Source organism: Melopsittacus undulatus, chromosome 6 (genome assembly GCF_012275295.1).
Source record: "Melopsittacus undulatus isolate bMelUnd1 chromosome 6, bMelUnd1.mat.Z, whole genome shotgun sequence".
NCBI lineage: Eukaryota > Metazoa > Chordata > Aves > Psittaciformes > Psittaculidae > Melopsittacus > Melopsittacus undulatus.
Window position 1 is genome coordinate 53,245,812 of NC_047532.1, and position 24,942 is coordinate 53,270,753.

Here is a 24,942-nt window from a genome sequence, read left to right on the forward strand (position 1 = left end):
CCCCACCACCCCCCATCTTGGCTGTGGTACAGCAACTATAGCTCAGTTCTCCTATAGCTGTCATCCTGTGCTATCTGCCCCCTCTCCATGGCTACCCAAACATCATGAAGAAGATGGTGAGGCTCTGCATTTTGTCTGACAGTTTCTACAGGCTGTGCCACACGATGACTCAAAGTGCAGCAGTGTTTTTGTTGACCTGCAGAAAGAAAATACCTCTTTTCTGCTCAGAAAGAGATGCTTCTAGGCATGTGTGAAGAGCTAGGTCCCACTGACACAGACCTTAGACATCTATGGCATATGAGCTTGGTATGCAGTGGACATCAACAAGCCTTTGAGGGCTGAGCCGCTTATTCATATATTATATGCTGTGCAAAGGATACTGACGACTTCTGTAGTATGCTTTGGCAATACATAAACAAAGGCATACTCCAGTTTGAATGTAATTCCTGTCTTCACAGGAACAACACCACAACTGGTTACTAGCTATCGTGGCTCAGGGAGATGATGTGGGAAATAATTTGCTGGATTTTCATAAACTTCCTGGAGAAGGTATGGTACAGAGACTTCCTGACCCAGTGCTTACAATGAAAGTGATTGAAGCTGATCTCCGCAAGAGTTCCTGACTCTGGGTGATTTCTAAGCCCAGTATCTGCACCCAGACTGTGGTCTGAAATGATTTACAGGGAAAATGGAAACAAAGGAAATCAAGCTAGAGAATGAGCAAATGCTTAATGAAACCGTAACTTTAGCTCACCTACTTCACTTGTCTAGAAAAATAGTCCGTATTTGCTCACTTGATTTAATTGTTGCTTTCATTTATGAATAACTTGTCCAGAACACTAGGAATGATTATATGCAAAGACTTGAATAATTTGTCCAAAGATATGAGACTCTTCATTTTTCAGATCCAGAGTAACGCCTATCATCTACTTACAGATACAAAAAGTAGGTCAAATCCATTCTTTGCTTACATAAATAGCTATCTGTTTGCCAAGCTTCTAAAATAATCGCAGCCTGTTAAATCAAGCTGGCAGACTTACTGAGGTGGTATTGTGCAGAATACTGACCGCCTGGTGACTCCAACATGAAATGTAATGTCCAAGTATCCCACAAGCACAGCAGCCCCACAAATGCTGCTGCACTTCCTCAGCATCTCCCACTAGTGACAAGGAACCAACAGATCTCACTAACATCCTCTCCCCCAGAAGTTCTGTGGGCTTTGTGCAATTCTTTTCCTTGAGGCTGTTGTATTAAAAGCCTCTTGCTGCAGCTGAATGACACATGGTCCTTCCAACATGCAGCTCACATTTCAAAACAAAGCACAAGCTTGATGGAAGGGGTCAAATGAGTCACCACAGCAGGAGCATCCAGAAAGCAAATGGGCCCAACGAACAAGAGTTCATCTAAAGGGGCAGTCTTGCCTCTACAGTGAGGACACAAGGTGACCCTGGCAGAAGCAGCTCCTGATGGTTGTCACTGAGCTTCTTTTGGGTGATTATAATGATAGCTGAAGTAGACAGCATTGTCAGAGCAGCTCACACGCAGGCAGCAGCGCCGGGAGACGTAACAGCTCTGTGGTCAGAGGGTGAGCTTTACCAAAACACTTGGTGCAACTGACTTTAGGAAGAGCTAATCATTTCACTGCCATCTCTATAAGGGTGACTCCTCTCTATAACTCAACTCTAAGTAAAATGTTGACAAAATTACCGACAAGCCACACATCATCAGCTGCCTTCCACTCAGAGTTTCTCTCTGCGCCTGGCATCTATCATTGCATCTTGCATTTGTTTGCAGAGTGGTCTAGTGAAACTAGTAGAGACTGTAATGGTGTTGATCTATAAGGGTCCTGCAGCTATCCCAATTCACTATAAATTCACCTGGCACAGCTGCAGTGTACAGTACCACTTTGAAAGTACTGTATGCAGGTCCAGAAAAGCTTCAGGAGAGCCCTCTCCTGTTGCAAATTCCAGGCTTAATCTCATTGTGCCACCTGAGAGATGAGATGGAGAATGAAAAGACAAAGATAGGGCACAGAAATGAACAGCGACATTGCTGCCAGAAGCTGTTCCTACGTCACTCATGACTGCAGAACCTGTTCAGTTCAACTTACAGGCAGAATTAGTGGGCGCAATAAAGACAACTGATCAAAAATTAGCACCCTGTAAAAAAAGGGAAAAGGAATACCAGGAAGCAGAAGACAGAAGATGGAGCAATGACAAGATACGGAGCTCTCTAGCAAAAATGTTTGGAAAGCTGAGGTAAATGAAAGGCAATTAAAGCAAAAACAGTATCACAGGCTAAAAGATCTTAGTGAATTATCTAAAGGAAGAAGCAGGCATCAACCACCTGAGTATGAGTGGAGAAAAAGACAAAACCACCATTTGCTTCCAAAAGCTCTTTACATGAATGAACTTTGTTATTATTTCTCCCTGTGTCTCCCCCACTGCGTTTGCAGCAAGCACACACACAGCACTCTTCTTCCCCCTGTTCTCCTTCTCTTCCATTTTTCCCTTCTCCTTCCCATTTACTTGTAATTTGGACCCATCCAACCTTACAGCACAGCCCCTAAACCAGCCTTAATGGTTCAGCTAAGTGCAGAATGGAATAGCATGGGCGTAGGGACAAACCAATGCTAGTTTTGCCACTGAGACTGCTGAAAATGTTATCCCAGTCAGCTTTCTCAGATAACATATCTTATCAACTCCTTTGCCAAGCAACTTTTCACTGAAAGAAATGGTCCTTTTTATCCCATCTTGCAGCTGTTGAAGTTTCCCATTATGATTGAACTAGCATCTACTCCTACTGTCACTAGGGCATACGGATGCACTCATGCTTTGGGCAGTTGCACAACCATACAAAACCAGAAGCTATTGCTGCAACCCAGTGTTTATAGCCTTCTTCATTCTGCTGTTGCTCAGAAGCAAAGGTCTCATAAAACTGAGGCATAGCCTCTGGTAGAGGACAGCACAGAACAGACTAACTTCTGATGGGTGGTTGTTACCTACCACCTCCTGGGACAGTCTGTGCTGTAAACTGATGGCATTCAGCATTTCATAACCATAGTCTAGATTCTGCCACTCTTGTGTACTGCAGCATCAGTGATATCAACACGAGGCTGAGAAAAGGAAATTGACCAGTTCCTGTGTTAAGAAGCTGTTTGAAGTCCTCATTTTCACAGTGACTGCCCTGAGTTCACAAATGAAACACTGCCAGATGTGTGGAATTTCACATTAAGCAAGAACAGTCTTTCATGTATTCCTTCTCTGCTCAAAAGCCTCTTTCTACAGCACTGTTCATGAAAGCACTCACATGTGCCCCATCAGCCCAAGTTTTCACTGTGAGCAGAAATACTCTGATCACAAGTTGGCTGCAAACTGCATCATGAAACAAAGCCTTTGTCACTATCTCTATTTTACACAGGAGGTGTCTGGGACTCCAAGAGCTAGGTGAAATACTCAAGGCCATTCAAGCCAGTGGCAGAGCTGTGAAGAGCCCTGTTCCTCCATTTACACCACACAACTCTCCATTTGGCATAACATTTACTGACATGCAAGCACATATTCGCAGGATGTGGATCTTACAGCATATAGTCTCTACATATACTTATTCACAACAGCTGTAAAAATTATCTCATCCTTAACAGAAAATAACAAATAATTCAGAACCAGAGAATACCTGGAGCTTCCATGCTTTTGCTTGCAAAATCTCATACGTAAGAAAATAAACACGCTAGACACAATATCAAGATTTTTAATCCACAGTGGTGGTATAACTTCAAATTTGTGCTTGGTGCACATTCGTATGTTTGCTTTCTTTGGGTTTGTTGTGTTTGTTTGCTTGTTTAATCAAATGGCTACTTACTGTCATTCAGCAAAGTCCAAGCAGTAAGAGACCTCAATTGTCATAAGCAGAAACACACACCCATTAAAACTTTCCCAGTTGAGGAGACATTTTGGCACCACCACACTGATCCTAAGGCTAGCCACCCATTGGTATTCTACCAAAAGGAAAGGGGAGACAGCTCCCCTTGCAGTTATGCATGGAGAGGAAAATGCCAGGAATCTACTTCATCCCAGGAAGTGTCACCAACCCAAAGGTTATACTGTTCCCTCTCTGCTCAGAGAGGGCTGTACTTGCACTACCACTTTTCTTTTTTACTACTAAGCATAAGAGAAGCTAGAGTTATTCAACTGTTACACACAAGCTGGTTGTGAATTTGAAGGTATTAATTTTTATCTTGGAGAAATGATGGAACCCCTGGCAAATATTATACTCCTGCACTGGAAATGGACAGTAAGCTATGTCAAGTAGACCATGCTTCAGCTTTTTACTTCCCACTGCAAAGCCTCCCCCTGAACCAGCAGCCAGCTGCAAACCAGTCTGGACTATGGGGGTTGTGCTTCTTGTTCAACATGCCAGCAGTTCAAAGTTATGGTCACTAAAATTAGCACAAAAAAATTGCATGTGCTTGGTTTTTCTTTTTTCTTGTGCATCTATGAAGAGCCCAGGCTGGTACACCGTGACCTCCAGGCAAGCTGACGGTGTTGCAAAAAGGAAGTTGTGCTCTGTTGAGCTGTCACTGCTGTGCACGTTATCCCAACAGAGCACTGTTTGAACACGTATGGATCAGAAAGCGTGAAGTGCCAAACACAATTGCAGCATGTCAGGCATATGTTGCTTGATGTCATCCAGCATTAAGCCAAGTGGAAGAGATGAAAGCCACAAACCAGTGCACCAACCACGACCACTATATTCAAACAGTCATCAGAAAGAAATTACCAATGAAACAGAGGATAGCCATGACAGCATCTCACCTGGAGCTAGACTTAAATCTTGGGACATGATTCTGTCAAGCACCATGCGTTCCCAGTAAAGCCAATGTGAGTGCAGCGTAATTGCCCTTCCACCCTCTCAGTATCAACCTCTTGGCACGAAAGACTTTGAGAGGTCAGTTGTGCTTCCCTCCATAAGGATTTGTCTCATTTGGTTGTTTAAGTGAGAATAGAATTAAGACATCAGTTAGAAATAAGGTAAGATAAAGAGGTGGAAATCCAATGTATTTGTTGTAGAATTAAAAGTGCAGCTGTTTTGTGTTTTTTTGCTTTAATTTCAGATTAGTTTTGCCAAACATGTCTATTATCACATATTAGCTCTGAGAATAAACAGGGACTTTAGGACTCCAGTCTGATCCCTCAAGGCCTTACTCATTTGTCTTCAATGTCTTCAACAGACAATGACAAAGACAGTATGGAAAATGGAAGTGTAGTACAAGTATTCTAAAACTGGTATTTTTGTAGTTTCATGGGCATTTCTTTTACTTAACAAGTTCTGAAGGGTTGTCAAAATGAGGCAAGTGAATTACCCAGATTTCTCCTCCCCTCCTCTCCTGGCCCTGATTTCAGAGCCATTCAACAATGCAAAATAAAGTAGGAATCTAGTGTTTCATAGTATTTCAGCTCACAGGTGGAAATGCTGAGAAAGGCAAGCATTATGATTCCCTGAGGTATAAACAAACTAAAAAATGAAATAGTCACAAATATGATGACTTACAGCCTTTTTCTCGCAGTATTCCAGGCTTAACACAGAGTGACTTGATGATAATGAGTGGATTTATTGACACTATAACCTTCCAGTTACAAAGGGGTTGCCTACTGAGGCTGCAAATTAACCATGCAGTGGACAAAAGCACCCATGTGATAGCTTTCTTCAGAAACTTGCTCTTCATTGTGGTCATTCAGGATTCAGGCACCTCAAGAGCACAGCTGAAGTACTTCCAGGGCTGGGGTGGTTATAAAAGCATCCTCATGATTTTCATACAATGTGAAACCTGTGCTAAAACTGTGTCTTAGATCCCAGTTGACTGCATGAGTAAGTGGCTCACATTTCCTTGCCTTGCTGCGTTTCCACAGATTACAGTGACTGCACAGTCAGCAGACCTCAGGGTGGCAACAGCCTGGAGAAAGGCTCCCACTCAGCATGTCTGCATTATATCCAACACTGTTTTGACCTCCTAGGTGGTTTGCTAATTCCAGGGCAGAATGGTGTGAATTCTCAAGCACGGTCTGGGCCTGCAGTTGCAACCACGCTTATAAATTCTCCTGAGCCCTAGAACACCAGGGTACACAGTGCAGAAAAGCCCACATACTCAGCATGAATCAAGTGCTTAGCAGGGTTTACTAGCCTTAGTGTAGGGCAGGCAGCCTCCTCCTGGACTGGATGTATTTGCAGTCAATCTGGTAAATCAGCACAACACTCCCTGAACTCACATTATTAAGGTTTTTCCATTATCAAGAACATCCCAGCTTCCATCACCTTGAGAGCAGAGAGATATCTGTACTGCAGGGGGGCTGCACATTTAATTTTGTGCTTTTTTACACAGATGCAGCATCTCTCAGCAAATGAGCAACATCGTAATGTGAAAAGAGAGATGAGGAATACATAAAGCAAATTTGTTAAATTAAAAAGAAAGAAAAAAAGATACTAAGTACACAGGATAAACTAGCACAACATAGCTAAAGTACCAACTGCCAAGTCTTGGGCACAACACAATTCCCAGGTGGGTAACTAGATCTTCATGTCTTTTTACTGCTGCATGGTCTATTTTCTGTTCAGTGCTTGCAACTTCCATTAACGTTAATGAGTATGCATATGTGCCTTGAGGGTAAGAACATACTCCCTGTGTGACTTCAAAACTTGTTTATAAATCCCTCCAAAAATCACATTGTGTTCATTGCTCTGCACAGAAAGCTATTGTAACAGCTATAAGAACTGCTCCTTTCATTCATTCCTTCCCCCTTGTCCTGACTTATCTGAGGGACCAGAAAACAGACCTGAAAAGATGAAGGAAGTGGTATACACAGGAAAGTAACCAGCTCTGGGAGCTGCAATCTGAAAACTGACTTGCTGCAGGGAGGGGCAAACTGAAATCTCAGCAAAAGCAAAGAAAACAAAACCCCAAAACACTGAACAACTACTTCCCCTTCCCCCAAAAAAGCAAAGCCTTTGAAAAATCTCTAAAGCTATTAAATGCTAGAGAATAGATTGAAATCTTTGTCATGGTCTTCCTGCTAGAGTGTGGGTCAGTGGAAATAAACTGCTTCAGCAACCAAATGAGCCAGACACAGAGCAGAGACATTGCTGGGCACAGTCCCACAGTGAAGTCAGGCCATCACTGCCCTCCAGGCTTTTAACCACTTTGGCAGCAAGGAGGCTGCTGAGATGCAGGGCTGAACAAAGGGAAGAAGTTCTAGGTGTCTAGTAGAGACTGCAGTGCTCTAGTGCTGCTGAAGCATCTTATATATCCATCTCTGTGACACCTGGCCAGACAAGGTGGTCCTTTGAAGAGCAGTTAAGAGCCAATTCCACCTCACTCTACTGACAACAGGGTATTGTGTTTTCTGATGCTGGCTTTGACTTTTCCCTCCATCATTGCCAGCTGCCTTCTACCAGTGTGCACAGTTTCAAGTTAAGCCCTCTCAAGCCTTGCAGTCTGCAAGAGTTACATTACAGTGTACAAAAAATAATGGATAAATCAGATTAAGGTATATAAATGAAAACAGACACTGCTTTATGCATTGCTAAATACCAGCTTGCATTATACCTATACACCTAACTTGAACACTAGCTACAGCTTTTCACAGGTCAAAATGTTTTGCTTAAAATACAGAGCAGACTGCAGGAAAGAGGAAAAATAAGCTAAAAAACATACAGAGCACAATATGCAAGCACTCAGGCCTCTCAGGCACAGTGACACACAGGGGACATTCCATTCTGTCATGCAGCCTGCCCTTCCCTGTCCTCAGACCCATACCCTGGCACTGCAACAGCATCATAGGCCACAGTGATGACTGATCCTCACCAAGAGGGAGCGTGTTCCAAGAGCATCTGCCCAAGTCTCATGCTTGCTGTGCAGGTCTCTGACTAAACCTACTGAAAGATGAATCTTACCAGACTTCCCTGCCCCACTCCCATGCCACAGCTTCTGCCTATCAGTAGGGTTGTGCAGGAGCATCCATGTCTCAAAGAGACATTCCTAAAATATCGCATTCTGCTACGCCAGCATTGGGTTGTCACACCTGGCAGGAGGCCAAGCAGATAGCCCAGAAGCAGTAGCATCTAAAACTGCCCATAGCTATACCAACCGTAACTCATCTTTCAGTTGCTTTACACTTCTAATGTCTGAATAGGGCTCATTAGTGACATTTCTTCCTTTAGCAGGCATGGATGAAAAGATGCAGGAATCAGATCTGGCTACAAGGAAGGACATGGCATAGTTACTGCAGAGGACACTATTTTAAAGTTCAGGTTAAATACACTCTTCAGTGAGGCAGAAAATAAAAGGAAACCAGCATCATGCAAAACCAGCAAGTTCTGTTCAATGGCAGTATCGAAGTTCAAGTTTACAATGCAGAGTCTCCAGAAAAATAGATTTATGACACCAGCTGGACTGCAACCCCAGTTGCACTTACTGTAATTGCTCTTCTCCAGCGGAATATTTTCCTTACAAGTTTCCCACCTTTAGAGACTGCTGAGCAAGACAGAAAGGCTTCCACTGCATGGGTTTAGAAAGAGACAAGAAGGGTAGCTTCTTCCACACATGACACTTGGAAGAAAAGCACTGAACAAACTGAATGAGTTTCAAGAGGTGGGGATCCCTGTGAGTATTTCCATGTCTTAGACCTAAACTTCCTGTGAGCTCTGGCAGGAGCAGAACAACAACCCTGTGCTACATCTTGAAAATGCTACTGAGTCTTAATTTGCATTTGTATGCACATATTTGCATGTACCTGCATGCACATAAAACTTACATTTTCATTATTTATATGTATTATATGCTTGTATAATGTAGTCATCACCCATTTTACTAAGCAGAATTTTAACAAAAAGTTAACTTTCACAATGCAATTCACTGATACCTCTTCATTTATGACTGCACTGCAGTGGATCTGTAAACCTTTCTGGTGGATAAGCAGGGTTCACATAAAACCCACTGCTTGAGGCTGGTTACATTCACCAGTTACACTGTTTTATTAATTCTTTTTTTCTGTAAGATTGGGCACTGAAAGCACATAGATTAAACTCCTGCATTTTCTCAATAAAACCCCTTTTGGGATCAAGATTAGACAGGCCTTCCATGCTGAAATGTTATTTAAAATGACCCTTTCAGTTCACTTCTCACTTCCAATGTGTGATATATGGGGCACAGCTCCATTTGTTTGCTGTTCCTATCAGAGTCTGAAAACTCTGCAGAAAAGACAACCCACACTTTTTAAAACAACTTTCTAGAAATCTGTCACTGGGGAGAAATCCACTGGAGGGAAGGTGTTCAGTGGGTGCATATGAAAGGTAGCCAGAAGAGTCAAAAGGAATACTGAAGCTTAAGAAGGGACATGAAAGTGTGAAAACACAGCAGTGAAATTAAACTCAAGTTAAGGAGAGCTCCTCTAGGCTGTAGGGTGATCTTTCAGGCAAAGCCAAGGTAGACTGGGGTGGAATACACTAACCGAAGTGTTACCACACTGCTGCACAATGTGACAGGGTTAATGCATGTCATTGTGACTTGAAAGAAGATTCTCACACTCCCACAAATTTGGAAGCAAGTACACTTACAGGGAAAGTGTACAGAACCACTGTGGCTGCTACTGATGCTATCTGTACTTCCTGAGGTCTTTCAAGCCCATGACCAAATTTCTTCCACCACTTACTTCTGCAGTAAAGTCAGGCTCACATTCAAAGCATTATCTAATATTAATGGTGGTTACTATGATGAGATGGATTCAATATTTGGACTTCACCATGATCAGAAAAAGAATGAAAGTTACCATCAGTAACTGGTTTTGTTTGTGTAAACTGGATAGTTATCAAAAAGCAAAAAGTAAACATGTTTAATAAAAATTAGTGGTGAGGCTGTCCCTGGTTGCCTAGGAAATGTAGCAAATTCCTTTTCAAAATAGCCACAGGGTCAGACAATAGAAATCATAGTCTGAATTATTCTGCATTGCCATAAAAAAAATGAGCTGGAAACAATTTTGTGACAACTCCTTTGTAAAGATTCCACAATAGTTGGTGGAGAAACAATAGCGGTTTTTATCATTGTTTCCCATAGCTCCTGGAAAAAGCTGTAGCCATTCAGCCTGGGAATACCACATGCATATACAATATTTGGGTACAATATCAACAATAACGACCAAGTTAAGCCTCTGTGTTCTTGGACTTGACATTCCAAAGACCTTCCCAAAAGAACATGAGTATTGTATCCTATGGACTTCCTTACCTGAAATTGGCAAGATACAGGTTTACAACCTTTTGAATTCAAAGACTGCTACTAGAATGAGAACTACCAGATATGGGAAAACTTCACCACTTGCACAGATAAAAAAAAAAAGATTTGCAGAATCAGACCTTCACAGGTTTCTTCAAGCTACACACAATTTCAGATACTTTATTTGCTGGGATTAACTGTAAAGCAACAGTAATAATTTCCTATTCTGGGACAAAGCTGGTTTAATATTTGTATCAGATAAATACTGCAGAGAATTAACTTTCATCTGGTTCTACTCACTTTTAGATGCCCTCATCAATGTATGACTACAGGTTTTATACAAACTTTCCTATGCTAGCCAGATGATGATTGAAAACTCTTTCATCACAACAAACTTGTTACCTCGGAGGGCATAAGCAATAATGAAGCCTTTCCTGGTGACAGCAAAGCATTTTAGTTTGTTCATCCAAACACCACCTTGAGTATACCTCAGACATTAAAATGTGATTGCTTAGTTAACCCCCTTACAATCTGATCTTACTTTCTATGTATCAGACTCTGGTGAAACTCCTGTAAGTCTGGCATATATAAAACCAGATGCACACAAACAGGGCAGGCATGCTGAACACATGAAAATAACAGTTAATGGATTGTCACTTCAAAATCTTGAGGAACTTCTTCATGATAGCTTAAAAGTACCCATGGCAGGGGGGATGGAACTAGATGATCTTAAGGTCCTTTCCAACCCTAACTATTCTATGATTCTATGATTCTATTGCAGTACTATGTGTAAACCTGCAGAATGAATACAATACATGGCATATACTAAGTATCATAGAGATTCTCAATATTCCATGAAAGCATTTAGTCACACTCAAAGGCAACACTTAGGTACTACCTTTTATGCTAGTGATGGAGTATTAACCATTAACCAGTTCTTTCCAGAGATCTTGCTATGAATATTCAGACCTTGATTACAGTAACAAAGATGAGGTGCTCTGCAATACTTAGTATTATGGTGTAGTAATGCCATTGTCATAGAGATTATACAAAGTGAACCTGCTACAGCACCATGCATGCCACTCGTAACCATCTTGTAATGCAATAGATCAAGCTCAACCTGTACAGAGTGGAAGCAGAGAAACAGAAAGCAGGCCTTAGAAACTGAAATGCCAATCAATTACAAATTTTGGAATCTGTCAGAAGTGACATGACTACGTCCTTAGTGTCAGATTTCAGATGGCAGGAGAAGATGAGGGAAAGGAAGCAAAATCTTCACAATCTCCCATATCAATAGTGCTGAAGAAGATCCAGTTTCGTAAGGACATGGCTCTACCTAACTACATGACTGCTTAAGGAGTCTGCCATAATTTCTGCGAGATCTGTGGAATACTTGAATGTATTTTAATTATCTCTATCATTATTATTATTGCTACTTTAAGGCTTTCAAAGACTCTTGCTTCTCAGTAAATGAGGAAAAGGGCTAGGGGGTGGGCATAAAACAGACCTCATTCCTAATTATCCCAGAGATAATGTGAAGGTCGGTTATACCAAAGAGCAAAATATACTCTGCAACTCAATGCACACTTGCAGGAATATTCATTAAACAAGTCAGAAAATGTTAGAGCCCATTTTACTGCCCTGTCTGCAAGACAAACTTAATTTAGCCTTTGTAATTCTGGTTGTGCAGACTCAGGAAGAAAGAGTGCTAATATATTAAAGGATTTTAAAAACATTTTGAAATATAGTATTTTTCAAAAGAACTTTTGAGAAACTTAGAAGCTCTTGTTTCTCCTCAGAGCACATCAGACCAAGAAGCTTGTGCCGTGTAATTCTCCTTCTATATTAAATGAAGGACTTGAAACTTTCTGATATGAGACTTTAAATCTGTCTGTGGCACAAATCTGAATGGTTGCTGTGTAGCCTTTGGTCCAGCAAAATTGTGGTAAACTGCTTTTATTAAGGGCAGTTACTCAATTCTTGGATTTGTCATGTGAGTCTGTTCAGTGGAGTTGATGTAATGGTCACAGTGGAGGACAAGCTATGGAAGTAATGGTAAATGTCATATGTAAAATAACCACCACCAACAGCTTAAATATATCTACAGTTTGTTCAGTGTTTGTGCTCAACCTTGCAGTCAAAGACATATGTGCCATCAGTTGAATTACACATTGCTTTGCATCTTTGTTATCACCAATGACTTTTTAAAATCAGATTTGCTTAACAGGGGTTGTAACCTGAATGCAGCTAACAAGCGTTTCTGGCCACAAGAGGAAGCAAAAGGGGCACACACTAAGAGCACAACATAATGCATGGGATGTCAAAACAGATATGTAACACGGTAGGAAAGACCAGCACTGATCAAAACCATTTGTCCATAAGGGTTCCTTCTTATAGTTCACACTGTGAATCACAGTCATCCTGATCTCTCCTAGCAGGGAGTACAGCTGGTCCTACTGCTGCACAAAATGGACTTCCAGCATGGAAGAAAGGAAGAAGAAGATCCCTACAGTGTTAGCTCTTCTTTAGTAGTTCAGAGTAAGGAAGTTATACCCTTAATCAACACATTTCAACACATTTGTTTATTTTCTTCTGAATGTTGCATTGGCTGCAATGGAACTAGGAGGAATGAGAATGTAACTGGGCTGCAATGTAACTGTGAAGAGAAAATGTAGACCTACATGCAAACAGAAGCTTAGGCAATACATTATATCATCTCAGGTACAATTTTACTGTCGGATAATATTTCCTTGCTGTAGAGTTTCAGGGCCACGCAGCTTTCAGTATTTTATCATTTCTATTCTTCACTTATTTGTTGAGGAGGACTCTGTCCAGAACTGTGGTTTGAACAGTGTTAGTGATATGGTGAGTGGTCTTTAGCTGGTGTGCAGGTAACACTGCTACCTGATAGCAATCTCTTTTGCCTTTCATTTTAAATAATACAACTAATTCTCCAGTATATAACCAGGAAATATAAATGGTACTGTTCTGTGAGAAATGTCAATGTTTGGCAATTACCCACAGGTCCAAAATGTAGAGTACAGTGATCTGGGATATCTATGCTGGAATTGTTACACAGAGAGGGAAACTACAGTTAATCCTTAAATACAAATTATCAACAGGATAATCTTAACACTGTGTCACCATAAACCTTTTTACCAAGGAATTATAGCATTTACCTTCAGTCCTGTCCGGTAGTTTCCCACTTTTACTTGTTGTTCCAGTGTTGACTGTTTCAGAAGAGGTGCTCAGTTTGGTGTTGGGATCTCGCTTAGGTTTTGGAGGTGGCTGCTTACGAGAGCTGCTACTTTCATCATCAGTTCCTCCAACAGAATGAAGAGACTGGGATCTCACTGTAAAGCCACTGGAGCAAGGATGTGGCAGTCTGTCCTGAGGAGCAGGCATTGTCATAAATCCCATGCGGAAATGTTTCCCCACGTAGCTTCCTTCATTTCCTCTTGCTACTTCTCCACCTATGCTGTAAGAGAAAATACACACATAAGTAAATGATCCACCTTTGCCTGAACTGTACCTGGAACCACAGTCTCAGTTCTGCTTCTGAGGAGCAGATTGTACTTTTGAATTTGGAAACCAGCAATGCTCTTTTTTTTTTCTTGAAAGAAGATGACTACTAGAATAAAGCACTCTATTTCTCAACGTAGGTTGCCAAGAATTGAAATGTACACACACCGCTACGCACTCAGAGTTTTACAATAAAAAATTGAGAAAAGCTTTTGTTCAGGTTTCATTCCACCATGACTAGAAATTTTCTACAGAAAAAGAATTCAAACATCAGAAGTCAGAACTCAGTTTTCAGGAAGATAAGAGACCACAAGTAGGGTAAAAATAATACTGCTTTATAAATGCAACATCGTGTATTGATCCACACTCCCTTCCACTCATCTTTAACTACAGACATTCATGTACCTTGGAAACAAGGCTCTTGGGGCCCAGTCAATCATTTCCCTTCAGATTAAAGAATGATAAGAGAAAGAAATGCTCAAAAAATTATCTGTTTATAGGAGGAAACTGCATATTTACATCTCATCAAACCCACCTGAAGCTGCAAATGAGCAGCGTAAGACTAGTAAGATGCAAGTATAGGAGATGCAAAGGCAATGGGCTATGGGACACCGGGAAGAAAATAACCTCCAAACATTCAGGAACACAAAGAAGAAGGAAAGCTCAGCTGAAAAAACCAAGTACTACATTGTACCATGGATGGCAGGACTGATAATAAGGTATTATCCCTGCTATAGTCATGCATGCTTATCAGTTTTGAATCACAGCTTTTACTCATGCTTTTACTGCAAACCCATAGCACAGTTCAATTACTGCAATTCACTGACTACACAAAAAACTAGGCAACACACATAGGTCAACACAGGCCTGTTTGCATGGAGGTTTGAAATGGTACGTGCCACTGTGCGCATGTAGAAATGTCAGTATGAGAACTGCAAAGTCCTGGAAAGCCCTAATTATCTCCTGTTTCTCCTTCACATAGAGTGAAGCTCTAAGCAGGGTCAGTCTGCTCATCTGCAAGTTTCCTATTCAGTGTTGCCCTGGGCTTGTGCAGTTTATTTGCTTCTGGAACACATTTCCTTCTTTAAAAGACAAGAACATTTCTCAATGGTTCATGTGAAAATTAAGGTCACTTCATTCCCTGATACTGTCCCCTATCTTCACTGTACGTAATACATAAGCTGTGTCTAATTGTCCTAAAAGCATCAGATTGCCACCATGCAATGCACAACTACATAATAAAGCAGAATCTTTTTTTGCTTACTCCTGTCCTTGTGTTTTTATCTATTTTCCATGAGTGGAGAGATCCACTTTCCAAATCAGTAACAAGTGAACAGGTCTAACTGAATATGTACTGCTCTCCACCTGCACAGGCACACACCACACACACGCCACACATATGCATGTACTGATCCATGTTCATAACCAAGTTATTACTGAATCCTAATTGGCATCAATTCCAGAGGGATTTGCAGACACAAAGATCAAAAGGTAGAGCTCATTATTTTGAAGATTAATAAAAAACCTGTAGCTAATTTAAATGATTAACTAGGTCTCCACTAATCTTGCATAAATCGTTCTGAAAATAATATAATCCTCTGATACTGGACTACAAAAAGGGCCTGTCACATTATTTAGAGAAGATTACTATCCAAACATGCTGCAGAATGCAGGTGGGGAGTCTGCTTCCTTCCTTAAGTCCATTGGACAAATCACATCTAGCAAGCAGAATTTCAGTTTGCTATGTCTCTGACATTAAAGTTCTCATCAAGTTATACTATTTAATTGCTGCATTTACTTCACTCCTGCATGAAGGTGTTGAAACCACACACTGTAAGGCAGATTCTATTATGGATGGACTTGCACAATATCCACTGAGTTGATGTTTCATCCTTTTCCTAAGAATACGCAGAACTGCATTTATATGAAATGTGGGTTTTTTTGCCAGACTGCTGCATCCTGTACTCCAGAAGTAACAGCTTTCAAAATATAAGTTCAGGGTCTAAACACACATATCTCATTAAACAACTGAACTGTGTCCTTTTTCCTTCCCTTCCCATATTTTTTTCATTCTTTACTGAATTCTTTTCAACATCACAGATGAAAACCTATCTCACCTGCTTCCTATGCATACTCCAGAATAAACAGCCTATAGGCAGGTCAAAGAGAGGTTGCAGTTACACATGAGAACAGAACTTGTTATTCTGCCTCTTGCTGAAATAGATCTGGTCTTGCTTTTCTATATTCTCTGCTCAGCTACTAAAAATCAGCAGGGCATCACTTCCCTCTTTTCAGCCATGTGTAAAAGACAGTCCATTTCTCTTTGAGTGTAGGAGCCAAACTTCAGATGATGGTTGGGCACTGTAAACCCCAAGATGAGGAACCCTAACCTCTAATTCTTGGTCCTGGGCTAAGGTCATCACTCAGGATTGCAAAAAAGCTTATGTTTGGGACTTAAGCTGGTAGTGATTCCTGAGTGTCGGGCAGCGGGTGTTTCCCAGCAGAGCTTGACTAGCAAGTGCAAGCGTAACATCAGGTGGAGTGCCAAGTCCACATCTCGGTAATAGAGACTGAAATCCACTGTGGCGCACAGAGAAAGGAGTCATTCCAGACTCATACCCAGAGAACAAATACAAAAGCTGGATGGCAGATTTCAAACATGGCATCCCCTGTCCTCAGGCAGCAGCATGCCAATGCTCCATTGAGACCTGTGGAACACAGTACTGCCGATGTTACACCATGAAACTAGACAGAAATTATTTGCTTATATACTCTTCCTGCTTGCAACTACAGGAGTTGGCTGGGGCTGGTATATGTCCCACTACAGCACAACAGGCAGAGAAAGATTTACACACACCTTGCTGCATAAATGACTCCAGAAGCAGCAAGGGAAAATAACTGTGTAGCTCTCACTCCATTATTTCTGACAGGAAGGAGCCTGTGCTCCTCATTGTACTGATAATGAGTTCTATCTCATTTCAAAACTGTATTATGTGAGTTGCTGCAAGTATTACACAGTTTATTAATATATATGGAAATTCAGATTTGGATTATTCCTCTGGGAAGTTTCAATTTGAATTTGGCCAGGTTCAACTGCTTCTCTGACAAAGAATTATGAACAGCATTCAAATAACCGTTAAAAAGGCAAGTCATTTGTCTGCAACAAGAGACATGAATTATATAATAACAAAATTAATCATACAATCACTTGCGTTACACACTTACAGCAAACCTTTGTGCTGAAAATGCACTTTGGCATTTGCCTAGATCTAGTGACTGATGCTGCAGTGGATGGAAGAAAGGGCAGTGCAGTGAGGCTAGCTCCAGACACCCTTAAGAAGAGTGTTCTGAAGCAGCTCTTCTTTCAAGAACAAGTTAGGGGACTTCTCCAAAGCCTACTTAACAAGTCCGATGGAGACCATTGAGTGCTGCCAGATTACATTATCCCTCCACGAGTGCACTGTTCTCAACCCTCTCCCTCCTCCACACAGTACTGGAACTGAATCATTATAGCAAATACCAAAGCAGTTGGATCTGCCTCAAAACAGTAAAAGCAGATTTCAACTTTCATTACTAAAATAGGTAGAAAAGCTCCAAATGATGGACCTGACAAGTCTTGTTATACCTCCTATACAGGTATTATCTGTCAGCTGAGATTTCTGAGGTCAGAATTTGGTTAACTAAACCATTCCAACCTTGCTGTTCCATACTGTGGAATCAGACTACCTGCAAATAATTGTCATCATTGTGGTCCTGGACACATTACAGCTCATTTTATTGTGCTCTGCCTGCTATGTTCTAGCAAGTAGATACTGGAGCACTGACCAAACTACAGCATGGAATAACTGAAATGTTTATGTATTTGAAGAACTGCAGAGGGCAATGTCTTGTGTATTATTCATTTTATTACTCATCACAAAAAAGGAAGTTATAGGAGAAGACAGACCATTAAAAATGAACTCAGAAAATACTGTAAATGGACAAAGCACGGGCCAGGTTATTTTAAACTTCTTTGCCATGACTCATAATGTTCCTATTGACTAGAAATATATTTTCGAGTTGTCAAGTTGGAAAACTAAGAACAAGAAGTTCTCATCACATTGCTGAAGAACACATGGCAAACAAAAAGTAGAGACTGCCTGCCTCAATCAGTGTGGTCTTTTTAGTTTGCACTGTTACTACTTTGCACTGCAAATAACAGTTTTAATTTTCTGTCAAGTTTCATTACTTGGACCAGGGAGAAATTGAAGTAATTCCTAGAAAAAAAATGAAAATCATAGTTGTGTGAAAACTTTTGTTTTACTTGGTGTTACTGCTTTAACTACAAACAACGTGGAATATTAAATCCCTCATTGTAGTTTTAAGGAGTAGAAGAATTCTTAGGAATCTCTAAGCCCCATAAAGTCAGAATACTCTAGAGCTACATTTTCTTCCCAGCTATCTATCCACCCTTGGTTCTTGGTATTCATCCAGAAATTCTCTTATCAGTTCAGACTTAAAATATATTAGTTTCGTGCCCCAGGCACCAAGAACCGCTTGTTAGTTCTCATCTTTGTATAGTTTCTATTTTTCTTCCAGTGTTCCTTTACATGAGATTTTTTGACTTTTTATCCACAAGTTCAAAAGGGGAACTACACCTGATTATAAGACTTGATCTCCTAAACAGGAGAAAAGGGGATGTACTCTGCTAGTGACAAATGTACTCTCAGGGGTGACAAGCAAGAGAAACCATTTCAATAGCAGATGCTCACTCTTCTTGTGAGGAAGACTCAGTCACAGATACTGACTTATAAGCTGGCAGAAACTGAGCTGAGAGTCTCTGCAAGCTCCTCTGCAGAATGGGGGAGAACCGAGTTACAAGGCAAACAATGCACACGGATGGTCAGGCCTCTTCCCTCTGGGGAGCTGCAAGCCCATGCAGTGCTACCCTACCATGACATGCATCTAATCCATCAGGGAAGCTGTCTGAGTCAGAAACTGAACATAAGTCACAAAAAATTAACTGTGATGCCGTAGGAAGATTTTTATAAGCCCATCATAAAAATGACTAATAATTCTCAAAAATACAAAAGGAATAAAAATACTTCACTCAGGGACTGTCTATGAGCTGGTTTGATGGAGCAAACAACAGTGCATCCCTTGGTGTATCTACCTTTTTTGGGTTACAAGAATAGATACTGCTATTTTAACCACTTCCTTACTCATACAGCAATGAACACCCCACTCTTCCGCTCATATCAAATGTTCTGAGTATAAAGGGCTGAAATGGCTTTGAAATGTCTATTCCCCATCAGAATAAATTATACACACATATACTAAGGATGACACATTTTACTTTGTATTTGAGAAGCACTTTCAAGATTAGCATAAATTATATTTGTAAATTAGAGGTTGGATGCCAAAAAACAGAAGATACACTATTTTTATCCCCCTAAACATGGTTTCAGCAGACCATGAAATGTAATACTGAAGAAAGAAGGGCAGGATCACAATCATGGATTCAGAAACTGCACTGTAAGTATGGTTTTACACAAATCCACGCCATTTTCATTATAGAAATTAAACATAAAACCAAATTACTTTCTTTTCCTTTTCTTTTCCTTTTTTTCAATCACACTTCAGACATCCTTCTCCTTATTCTGACAGACTCCAAATGACTCACAATCTTACATCAAGATCCAGAAGATCACACTACCATCCTTTTAGATACAGGCTCAAGTGTAAATGAATCATGACAAAGGTTAAATTTAGAGTAATTTTGTGCACCTAGAGGACTATCTAAAGTGAGAAACTGACATGCTTGTGCACATCAAACATCTTACATCTGCCTCTGCTTTTGACGTAGAAGATCAGGTGCTGCTTAAGTCACCCAGACCTCTCAGGACACAGAGTAACATCAGTGCTATAAAATAATATTTATTCTTTTACCAAGCCTGTCAAACCCACAGGCCCAGGGCTTGATCCAGCAAACACGCAGTGAGCTGACACCCTCTCTTTGTGTACCTGCACAGTTGTACTGGAATAACTAGGAAGCCTTGCAGAAATTGGTTGTCGGTTGTGCTTCTGTTATAAGCAATGCCACTTAATGGGGTGTGCCCACATAGTCTGGCACTAGATTATTTCTAGGAAATCACTTCTTCGAGCCAACCGGTATGTGGAACAGACCCCTAACAGCACTGTGCTGCTGTCAAGAGTCTGGCTCCTGCCATCCACAAATGGATTAAATCTTGCATGCAGATGATTTTCCAGATCAAACTGAACCACCATGTGCTGTAGCTGCACTGTAAGACTGAGTCCCTGGTGAGCAACCAAAAACACAGTTGTAATTCCTATGCAGTACAGAAAGCATGATAAAAGCAAAACTAACCAAGACTGTCCACAGCAGGTTTTCCATAAGATGCCAGATAGCCTAATCTAAAATTATGATCTGTGATGCTCCACAGCGAACTATGTATGCTCTTTTTATAACAAACCTAACAATGTTAGGAGTAATGGAGGAGTAAGGACCTTTTGATCCACTGAGAGCTGAACAAAGCTGCTTTCTGAACAGAAGTGCAGGTACTATTTCTTATCTCCAGTGTCATTCCTTCTGTCTTTAGCAGGCTGCCTCCTCAACCAGGGACTAAGAATGGGCATGTTGAGCTGAACAGCCACAATGGCCTGATCTTGCTTTCCTCGAGGACCAACCATTGCTACTGTATATGGGGCAGCGGGTCTCCACTGCTCCAGCCCTATGTATGACTGGTGGCTAACTGATGCATATGGAAAGGTTTGTAAGTTGTGAATACAGAAGACGCCTAACAGGCAGGACTGAAAAGTGCTCTGGTTTTATAAGACTACAGATATTTTTAATTTTGCATGGGAGATGCACAGCTAAAAGCCAGTAAATGAAAGCTCATATGTTCAGAGTCATCTAGAATTAGACGTCAACCATATGCAAAGTTTAAACTGAGTGCAAATGCATGTTCGTGTTAATGGAGTGGGGGTTTGCATCCTGTCAAAAACAGGAGGAGCCAGAACAAGGCTGTGTTTTTGTCACATTCAGCAGAAAGCCACATGGCGCAGACTCCACTCTGCCTGAGCAACTGTGGCTAAGTAAATATTTCAATGAGGTATGGGAATAAATTAACATACAAAATCAGTTTGGTGGGGTTTTGTAAGAAAATGTTTCTTTGGCTTTAGGTCGAAGAGTTGTAATGGAAGGAAAATATGCAAAAAGTAAAAAAACCCCTTTTTGTGGATCAGATCCTAGGAAAAGTTTAAACCTGGACAAATTAATGAAATGTGCCAACACTCTAAGAACAGTCATTTGTAAATCAAGTACACTGAGCCTGCCGAGATATTACAGTGTCTAACCTTTCCAGATTCAAGCTTACTTCAAACAGTGATTGTACAGATGCTCCTCTGAGTCCCTTGAGCAAACATGACTCTAGTTTCCATTTAAAATCCAAGCTCAAATATAAGAAATTAAGGTTCTAAATAAATGCTTCCTATGGCCTCCAGTGCTAGGAAGAGTTTGATCCTGATCTGGCAGTGAACAGGAAGAACAACATTTTGTCTGGGAGGAAAACTCCTTATAGATTTCACTTTGGCATGGCAAAACATACAGATTTCTTTTGTTCAACTAGCCCTGAAACTCCAGACATGGACATAATTCTTCTGATACTCCCGTCATTCATAACTCTCCATTCAAAATATAGTTGCTAGCCTGGCTTGGCTGTTTTCTTTTACAGATGCTATGTGAGTTGGTAAGAAAGGGAGAGGCACTGCCTGGTGTACAGAGCCTAGGAGGAGGTCTCCATATCACAGCCACAGTACGGATGTGATATGGACACAGGCTCCACTGACAGGACAGTGTTGTGCAAATACTTGTCTTTTTTCAGCTCAACATCCGGATCTGTTATGTTCATACAGGGCAATTTTGCTTCCAGACATCTCAGCACAAGGCAAAACTCACAGAATCATTAACAGAATCACAGAATAGTTTATGTTGGAAGGAACCATCAAAGGTCTTCTAGTCAGGGGAATGTACAGCACAGTTTCCTAAAGAACAGCACAAGGCTAACTTGGGTATTTTTCCCCACTTACAATGTCTCTGTGTGCTGAATTGGTCTTTGCACAGGAAACAAAAACATTTAACTTAGTGCAGCTTACCCACCTGAACTACATAAATACTCTGCTGGATACATCACCTTGCTGTTACACGTGTTGAAACCCATAGAAAGCTTCCTTTTTTTGCATTGGAAGAGCCCTGCTCAAGTCCATTGCCTCAGCTTCACAGCTAGCATTACCAGCCTTCTGCTAGTAAGTATTCATGTTACCATCTCTGGGTTTTCTGATTTCTGAAGGGAAAGTTTCAGCTCATTTGTCAATCACTGCTTGGTGATTTAACTGAACAGCGCAAATATCTGTCTGTGCCTTGCAACATGAACAAAGACTCCAAAAACTAAGTGAAACATTTTTCACAGGTGTGATTAACTCAGAAACAGGAAAGAGAATCTCCATATGGATGTATGCAATGGTCTCTCTCTTTCCTTCTTCTCTGAACAGTGTCAATCTGGTAAATAAAACTACATGAAAACCTGTATATCAGTATCGACAGCTCTCAGCGTCAAAGCCTGGAAAGGCTTGTTCACTAAGATACAAAGTTGCCTGGAAAATCTCTCAGCTTATATCACTTTTTTATCCATAGCAAAGTGACCATTATTGCTACATCAGAATATTAATGAGCTTCACACCTAAATTTAGAAATTTAGAAACCAATTCTTTCCTGTCTTGACGGATGTCAGTTTCTTAGCCAGGGCTGTCAGAATCTTCTTATTTGTTCAGAGAAATAAATAAAAAAAGACATGTTTTCAGAAACACAGTTGATTTAATATTGCATGTCAGAGTGTGTGAAAAGCAATTGTAATGGGCATATAGGTGGTTAAGACTTTGTGATTTCAGTCAGGACACTAAAAGAAGCTGCGTGCAAATGTATAGCTTGTCCCATGCATGCACGTACCCAGACTGCCTCTGAACCAATTCCATCCTTAGAGTCTTTCAATATATTCAGTGCATGTCTAAGTGTTCTCTTTAGAAATTGAGGTGAATTGTCTGAATGCAAAGCACAGAATTTCTTTTCTCCTGCACATTCACGCACAGAGCTAATGGACCAGATACACTAACTCTTGCAGCCCACTAAAAGGTCTCTCTCTATATATGGGAATTTAACACCAGAGACAACCGGCTGCAGTAAGAGCTGCCAATAAACTGCCAAAGCTGCCTAAAATCAGCACATGCTGATTTTCATCACTCTCAGAATTACTTTTACAAAAATGGGGATGTGCAGCTAATTATTATTTTTTTAGTAACTGCTGTGTTTTTTTTTTTTCTTGCAGGGGTAGCTTTTTGCCAAATAGTTGAACAAAAAAAATATCCAACGAGCTCTGATACTGAAGAAAGGTAGTACTTAAATGCTTCTCTAGTGACATGCACTTATGCTGCCCAAAGGATTATCACTACTAGGCTTTGAAGCTGCAATGAAATGAAATTTTGCTAAAGCAACAGTATGTATTCCAAGCTGTGAAAATCTGTGTGAGGATTATTTTAGGGACTCAAAACACTGAAACAAAGAGCAAACACCCCTGTAACCTGCATTCAATGGTATAAAGGTAAATTAAGTGGGGAACATACTGGTTCAGTTCCCTCCATGAGAGGGAAAAGCCCCTTTGAAAAGTCTTCTATCTAGAAACCATAATCCTAACATAATATGGTTTTCCATCTCCCAGGCTGCAGTCTACTTTAAAACAACTTTAGCCAGCAGAGACACCTTGCGTGTATGCATACATGTATGCACCAAGGATTTCAGCCCCAATCAGCTGTTTTGCAAACCATGCAGCACAAAGGGATACCTGTGTGTCTTTAGTAGTGCCCACAAAGGATACAGAAGTCTGCTGCCATGTGCTCATTGGAGTGGTTATGCCAAGCTTTCAAGCTTTGTAATGCTAAACCAAAATAAAAATTCCTTCAAGATAGTCTCACGATAAAAACTTTAAACCAGAGCAGCCTTGACTCGAACATTTGGGGCCATTATGTATAGTACTGGATCAGTCAGGCTTTCAAGTCCTACAGAGAACTCATGGCAACATTATCTTTAAATAGGCACTGTCACTCACTTATCAAATGCAGTAAAGGGCTATGGAGTTCTGTGAAGGATAAACCACCCTGGACTTCACACATACACTTCTCTGAATTTGCTTGGGAAATGGTTTTCTAGGCTCCCTAGAATAGCATGCAGAAATGTTAACATTTCTGGTGATGACTAACTCATTATTCCGGTCTCTAGAATCGGCTTGTATCTTATTTTTTACTGAGTAAGAAGTAAAAAATAACAACTGTTAAATAAAGCCTAGCAGCACCTAGTTATTTAGCCAGTGAATTCATTGCTTTACAACAAAAGCAGATGATTAGAGGTAAGAAAAGATAGAACCAGCCCAATTACATTATTGCAGCTCTAACAAGTGCCTTCTAGAAATATGAAGGTAAAGGGTAAAATCAGCATATTTTCCACTGGGGGTTTTGAGTTATATGGCTACCTGTCGTCACATTTTCAAGTTCTTCTTTATCTTCATGAGTAACAACACGCTCTTAAAACAACAGGCAAGGCTCTTCTGTAATCCTGCTGACTGATTGTGAGACACTAGAAAAAAACCTGGGGAATCAAAGCTATGGAGTTTTGCAGATGTTTCTGCACAATCCAAGGTGAAGTTTTTAATCCACCCTCAGATATTAAAAGGGAATTTATGCTTCACAGGAATATTCACTAACATCTTTAGAATAACTTCAATTCAAGACCCAGATCCACTTCAAGACGGCTCACAAAAGAATGGTGTCAAGAAAAATATCTACCAGGGAAAGTCCCTACCATTAAAGTGACAAAACTGGGTTGTCTGATAAATGACAGCATCTATAATTCTTGAAATGCAGATAAGAATAAATGCAAATTATAATATTCATAATACATATGGGTTATTTCTGCATATGCTTATTAATCTGTGTTTATCGCCCTCCAAGCTGAATAAACAACTAGACCCTTTTAGCAGTTGTAACATGAGGCATGTAGATATGTAACTTTGATTTACAGAGTATGACAGGCAATCAGTGCACGTCAGAGAAAG

The 24,942-nt window shown here is 40.6% G+C and overlaps 1 protein-coding gene across 1 annotated transcript in view; it reads right to left on the reverse strand.

Moving 5' to 3' along the window:
• The window catches only part of NYAP2 (neuronal tyrosine-phosphorylated phosphoinositide-3-kinase adaptor 2), a 142,702-nt gene that overhangs the window by 65,541 nt on the left and 52,219 nt on the right, over window positions 1-24,942 (reverse strand). The window contains exon 3 of the mRNA XM_005150206.3: window positions 13,441-13,739. Within this exon, the coding sequence (XP_005150263.1) occupies window positions 13,441-13,739 (299 nt within the window). The remainder of the gene's footprint in view (window positions 1-13,440; window positions 13,740-24,942) is intronic.